This window comes from Trachinotus anak, unplaced genomic scaffold (assembly GCF_046630095.1).
Source record: "Trachinotus anak isolate AG129_WGS33_773 ecotype Australia unplaced genomic scaffold, CSIRO_AGI_Tana_v1 ptg000001l, whole genome shotgun sequence".
Taxonomy (NCBI): Eukaryota; Metazoa; Chordata; class Actinopteri; order Carangiformes; family Carangidae; genus Trachinotus; species Trachinotus anak.
This window is the reverse complement of record NW_027273852.1, coordinates 19,622,941-19,630,129: the sequence shown is the minus strand read 5'-3', so window position 1 is coordinate 19,630,129 and position 7,189 is coordinate 19,622,941. Positions and strand designations below refer to the sequence as shown.

The 7,189-nt window shown below is 39.0% G+C and overlaps 1 protein-coding gene across 1 annotated transcript; it reads left to right on the top strand.

Moving 5' to 3' along the window:
- The first annotated feature begins 988 nt into the window (after positions 1–988).
- On the top strand, positions 989–3,085 carry LOC139624111 (trace amine-associated receptor 13c-like). The gene is made up of 2 exons (XM_071482927.1): positions 989–1,379; positions 1,843–3,085. Exons 1-2 carry the CDS (start codon positions 1,210–1,212, stop codon positions 2,660–2,662), a joined length of 990 nt encoding a protein of 329 aa, XP_071339028.1. The 5' UTR covers positions 989–1,209; the 3' UTR covers positions 2,663–3,085.
- The last annotated feature ends 4,104 nt before the right edge of the window (positions 3,086–7,189 follow it).

Here is a 7,189-nt window from a genome sequence, read left to right as displayed (position 1 = left end):
CTGTACCCAGTCCCATTTGGTTTTTGTTCCGGGTCCTCCTAGATGAGTGATTTTCTGTTGTAAGTTTCATAGTGTTGTGCCTCCAGTTTTTCAGAGTTTTTCTATAAACCTTTCATAGTCTTTTGTGTTTTCCTCCTTTAGTGGAGCGATTATTATTTTGGTACCTTTTTGTAGCCACGCTTCTCCCCAAGGGAAATATTATAGAGCAAATTTTTTTTTTTTTAGCCTTTCTTCTGTTACTCGGTCTCGGAGGATTCGAATCTGATTCTTGCAATAAAGACTTTTATTGAAGAAGAAATCCTGCATGTGCGTCCTGTGTCCTAGCCCAGGTGTGACAAAAATATTCAGACCCTTTCAGTTTTTGCACACTTATTTGGGTTGTAGATCGAATTTTAAATGGATGGCATTTGCCATTTTTGCCCGTTGGCCTACACCTAACCATGATGAAAAATTTAACATTTTTAATTTTCATCGTTTGAAAATTTATTAAAAATACAAAAACAAATTTAAGTATTCAGAAGAATTCATTACTATATATGCAGTAATGTAAAACTAAAGTCAAGAGTAAAACTACAGTTTCGAAAGGCAGACACCTGTGTATAAAAAGTTGCACATTCAAAACCCACTACTTGAAGTCTAAGGAACTCTCTGTAGACTTCGACAATAAAACTGTGGAATGGCATAAATCAGGGTGAGGGTATAAAATTTCCTCAGCTTTGAGTGCCATAGGACAGTGTAGTTATTATGGAATTATTGAATTCCATGTCAATAATTATGAATTTGAAAAAATTTGGAACCACCAAGACTCTTCCTAGAGTAACTGTTCAACTGGGTAAACGAATACCCAAAATTCAATCAACAGAGCTTCAACTGCAGAGATGACTGAACCTCCTGGAAGGATGCCCATCTCAGCAGCTCTGAGAGTATGTGGAAACAATTCTCTTGTCGAATGAGACAAAAAACTGAACCTTCTGAGCAAAACCTCAAACACTATATCTGAGGAACAAAAGACATTGCTCATCCCCAGGCTAATACCTAGCTAATAGATAGATAGGTAGATAGAGCCAGAATATGACATAATCAGCCTTCTGAATAGACGAAATTTGCATACGGGAGGGGAGGAAGGAAAGAGATACATCAGCTGTATGTCAAAGAGCTTTAATCAGAAACCTGTCAGAGCTCAGCAGCTTCTCCTCTCTCGCTCTGAATATGGAGGCCATGGAAGAAGCTGAACTCTGCTTTCCCCAGCTCAACACCTCCTGCAGAAAAATGATGATTCCTCACTTGGAGGCTACGCTCCTTTGCAGTCTACTGTCCTGCATCACTCTGCTCACTGTGGTTCTTAACCTGCTGGTCATCATCTCTATCTCCCACTTCAGGCAGAGATAGAATTTCTCTGCATGGCCTAAAAGTGTTTTCTTACTTTTTATTATCTTTATGTTTGACATGTGGTACACTGTGTAGAACACAAACTTCTATATTCATGATTGTTACTTTTAAAGCTAATGATGAGTATGATTATGATGCTTTTGAGATAGTCAGCAGAAATGCTTTTAAAAAAATGAGTAGTAATGATATCTCAAATATGAGGCTACTACACATCCACTGACCTTCTCCTCTAGGATATGAACAATACATAGAAATAATGTTTTCCTGTTTAGGCCTTTGATGAACGCACACTGGTTATTTGACAATGATTTTACAGCTGTAATGCTGTCATGTATTTATGCATGATGTTACAGTTCAGTTTATACATTTAGAATTATTAAGATAATAACAACACTTATTTCTACAGCTGCTACATCTAACAATGTTTTCAGACTTGATATTGTCTCATTTCAGGCAGCTGCTCACCACCACCAACCTCCTCCTCCTCTCTCTGGCTGTCGCAGACTTCCTTGTGGGTCTCTTGCAGATGCCTGCTGAAATCCCTTATTTCCGAGGCTGCTGGATCCGGGGTGACTTTATATGTGCTGTGAATTACTTTTTCGGTTCCCTCAATGTCAGTGTTTCGGTAGGAATCATGGTGCTCATATCAATTGACCGCTATATTGCAATTTGTGACCCCATGTTTTATTCCACCAAAGTTACTGTGAAAAGAGTTCAATACTGTGTTTGTCTGTGTTGGATATTTTCTGCTGTTCACAGCAGTTGGATTCTGAGGGACTTTCTCAAACAACCAAACAGGTATAACTCCTGTTACGGAGAGTGTATAGTTGTACTTACTTATGTTGAAACAGCTGCTGACCTTCTTATGACCTTTTTAGGCCCCATTTTAGTCATCACAATATTGTATTTACGAGTATTTGTGGTGGCTGTGTCTCAGGCTCGTGACATGCGCTCTCACATTGCAGCTGTCACACTTCAGCGTTCAGAGACTGTAAAAGCTAAGAAATCTGAGATGAAAGCAGCAAGGACTCTTGGCGTCGTAATAGCTGTGTTTATTCTGTGCTGCTGTCCATATTATTGTTTCATTTTTGCAGCTGAGAACAACTTGATAGGGGCAACAAATGCACCCCTTCAGTTTTTGTTGTTGTACTTTAACTCCTGTCTAAACCCTGTGATCTATGTTTTTTTCTACCCCTGGTTTAGAAAATCTATTAAACACATTGTTACACTTCAGATATTGCAGGCTGGCTCCAGTCAGGCCAATTTAATGTAGAAAGAGACTGTGGTGGATTTACTGAAACCAGTTACTTTTCTGTGAAGGGGAAATTATTCTTACATTGTCATCAATATATTGAATCTACGCAACTCAAAGTCTGGAACATAAATAAAAACATGGACAAAATTACCGTATGTTGTTTGAATATGAATTCTCACACACACACACACACACACACACACACACACACACACGTATGTATATACATATATATACATATATATATGAACGTATGTATATTCAATGACTGCAGCCAAAAAATCAGCCAGGTTTAAGGGTATAGGAAGGAAATTGACTGTGTTATGTTTCATTACTTCAGAAACAATCACTCTGACTATTGTTATCTGCTTATGATACTAGGATATGATAACCTTAGATAAAAGCCACATACTTTGTACTTTGCAGTTGTTAGTTCACAGTGTTGGTGCCTTTTTTATTTTAGTTTAGGCACAGTTATACAGTGACTTGCTTTTGCTGACTGAAACATGGTATTCTGTTTTGTTTAGTTTAGTTTTTTAATAAGTAAATGTAAATTTTGTTTTCAATTTCTTGTCTTTGAAATGTAATCAATGAGTATTTATAAGGTTCGAGACTGATAAGCAGTATGACTTAAAGATGCTGTATCAATAAAGTCCTTGTTCCCCATTTTAATCCTCAAACATGACAGTAGTACAAGATTAAAATTCCCTCCTTAATTGGAAAGTATAATTTTATAGGGAATACCTGTGGAACTACATTTGTACCAGTTTAACCAACTGTACCAAAATGTTTTTTGTTTTTATTGTAAAACAATTCTGGTTCTAAAAACACTCAATTAGAGAAACCAACATGAACATATGGAAGAACAGAAGCATTGATATCAGAGATCATGGTTGATAGAAAATAAATGTCTTTGTAACATGTTTGCTGTCTGATGTGTCCTGTGGGTTTCAGGATGAATGAAAACTAATGTGATTGGTCATAATTTAATCACCAGCTGTTGATTCTGCCTTCCTCACACTTAACACTCGGTGCAATAGACATGTAAGGAATTGTACATAGTATAAAGAGATGGGTGTACAGTTGACTTTACAAAGTCAAAGACACCAAAATATTTACCAGATAAGAAGATGGTTGATAACCTGTATAACCATATTCACACATGATCAGCTAGTATATGAATGAGCCACTGATGATGGAGCATGACTGAAACAGTGAATTCAATGACTGTGTCCGGAATCACTCTGTCGTTCCTTCATTTGATATTTATCAGGTCACAGACTCTCAATAGTTTACACCATAATAAGCAATAAGTTGAGATTTCTGAATCTCATTCAACACTCATTAGTCTTTTGCATTATCACTGACGAGAGCAGTTGCAAAACTTCCGCACCCATTACATGTGGTACACTCCACTGTGGGATTTGTGACAGTCAGTAGTCTGTTCGTCACTGGTGGGAATTAAAGTCACTGTGGTGCCTGCATCTGCTGAGTGTGGTTGAGAAAGGATTTCACAGTGACAATGCAGCTCGTGTCAGTTCTAAAGGAGAGGACCACAATCAAATGCCTGTAACTCTGGCTTTGACTGAATCCCTTCCTCTTCTGTTTGGTCCTTGAGTTACTCACATGGCACAGTCAGTCTAAATCAGCACCCACACCTCCACGAATACTACCACCGACAATACCAGCACTTCTTAGGGCTGTGAACACAGTCCACTCCTGTTCACACTGCTGACATTCAATCACCTCAGAAAATATTCAGACCCTTTCAGTTTTTGCACACTTATTTGGGTTGTAGATTGAATTTTAAATGGATGGCATTCACCATTTTTGCCCATTGGCCTACACCTAACCCATGATGACAAATTTAACATTTTTGATTTTCATTGTTTGAAAATAATTTATTTGAAATAAAAAAACACAATTCTAGAAGTATTCAGTATTCAGTATTCAGAAGTATTCAATACTATATATACAGTAATGTAAACCTAAAGTCAAAAGTCCAAAAAAAAGAGTAAAACTACAGTTTCGAAAGGCAGACACCTGTGTATAAAAGGTTGCACATTCAAAACCCACTACTTGAAGTCTAAGGAACTCTCTGTAGACCTCCACAATAAAACTGCGGCATGGCATAAATCAGGGTGAGGGTATAAAATAATTTCCTCAGCTTTGAGTGTCATAGGACAGTGTAGTTACTATGGAATTATTTAATTCCACGTCAATAATTTTGAAATTGAAGAAATTTGGAACCACCAAGACTCTTCCTAGAGTAACTGTTCAACTGGGTAAACTCATACCCGAAAGTCAATCAACAGAGCTTCAGAAGTCCACTGCAGAGATGACTGAACCTCCTGGAAGGACGACCATCTCAGCAGCTTTGAGAGTATGTGGAAACAATTCTCTTGTCTAATGAGACAAAAAACTGAACCTTTTGGGCAAAATCTCAAACACTACATCTGAGGACCAAAAGGCATTGCTCATCCCCAGGCTAATACCTAGCTAATTGAAGGAAAGAGATACATCAGTTGTATGACAAAGAGCTTTAATCAGAAACCTGACAGAGCTCAGCAGCTTCTCCTCTTTCTCTGAATATGGAGGCCATGGAAGAAGCGGAACTCTGCTTTCCCCAGCTCAACACCTCCTGCAGAAAAATTATGTTTCATCACTTGGAGGCTACGCTCCTATGCAGTCTGCTGTCCTGCATGGCCCTGCTCACTGTGGTTCTTAACCTGCTGGTCATCATCTCTGCATGCCTAGGTGCTTGATTTTATACACCTGTGGCCATGGAGGTGATTGGAACACCCGATTTCAACTATTTGGATGGGTGAGTGAATACTTTTGGCAATATAGTGTGTATATATATATATATATATATATATATATACACATACATACATATGTAAAACGCATCTCTTCCATGTCGATGACTGAGTTTGGGACTTTAGGAAAAACAGCAGTTTTACAGTGCATGACATTGAATTCGTAACCTAACTAAATCTGCTGAAAGACTTTTGACAGGTGCCCCTAACCAACCATGCCTCTGCCTTGATGACTCCTGACCACTTTCTGCAAGTCCTCACCAAGGCCTTCACTATGTGTTATGGACCAGCTACATGTTTGCATTATCGAGTTCTTCATCCACTCCACCACCTGATTAAAGCATATGCAAATCCTAAGTAAGATCTTCCTCAAATCTTCCTTAAACTTAAATTAAGTCAAATGACACTTCAGAATGGCAACAGGGAAGTACTTAGGGATGTCATGTGGGTCAGAACTGAGTTGCCTGTGACAATCACTGGGTGTGCATTGTAGTGACTGCTTAGTATGGCTGGTTGCCACAAAATTTTCTGCAGGACCTCCTTCTCCATTGTCATCCATCTGACAAGCTTAGTCAGCTGAAAAATTCACCCAATTTAGAACTTTGCTGGCCTGGACTGCCACTGCCCTCTCCTGTCCCTTACACTTGGAGGTTGACACCAGTGCTGCGGGCACAGCAGCTATACTACTGCAGGAAGATGTGGTTGGAGTAGACCATCAGTTACTTGTCCCACAAGTTTCAAAAGCACTAGACAAAAAATTTCACCATCAAAAAACAAGTCTTGTTGTTGCCCCTGCAACACTGAAACTGTGTATTGGTGTCAGCCAATTAAAGTATCAGATTGCCTTAAACTTAGATACAGTTAGGCCTTACTCAGCTAATCTCTGAAACTACACACATAAACGGAAAGAGAGGACAGGGGTGGCTCTGTGAGATGAAATACTGAGTTTCGCAAGATGTTTCATGGGAAGGTGAGATTCATCATGGCAGTGCACAGTTGCTGAAGGACATAATACACAACTCTCAGCGACCCAACTTTTATTGTCTCTGTGCTGGCGACATCCAGAGCTGGAGGAATATTGCTTTCAGTTTTTCCATCTGTATGTATGTCCATTCATCTGTCTGTCCATCCCATTCTCATGGACATGATATCTTAGTAACACTTTGATGGAAATTTTTCAACATTAGTTTGGACTCATGGATGAACTGATCAGATTTGGTGGTCAAAGGTCAATGTCATAGTTACCTAGGTTTTGGCCTTGTGAACTTAAGATTTCAAGAACTCCTCAGGGGAATCTCTTCTAATTTGGCACAAATGTTCACTTGGACTGAGGGACAAACTGAAAAGATTTTGGCTGTCAAAGGTCAAGTTTGTAGTAACCTAGTTTTTGGCCTTGTGAACGCATCTCGAGAACTCGTTTAGGGAATCCCTTCAAATTTGGCACAAATGTTTGCTTGGACTCAAGAATGAACTGATTTGACTTTGGTGGTCAAAGGTCAAGGTCACAGTGACCTCACAAAGCATGGTTTTGGCCTTGTGAACACAATGTCGTGAGAACTCCCCAAGGAAATCCCTTCAAATTTGGCACAAATATTCACTTGTACTCAAGGATGAACTGATTTGACTCTGGTGGTCAAAGGTCAAGGTCATGGTGACCTCACAAAACACCTTTTACCCATTACTCAAGACTTCACACAGCAATTATGATACAAATGGTTAATATTTT

Coding starts and splice junctions, on each gene's coding strand:
- LOC139624111 (XM_071482927.1), top strand. CDS start 1,210: ATGGAGGCCATGGAAGAAGCTGAACTCTGCTTTCCCCAGCTCAACACC. Junction 1,380..1,842: donor ATCTCTATCTCCCACTTCAG/GCAGAGATAGAA, acceptor GTCTCATTTCAG/GCAGCTGCTCACCACCACCA.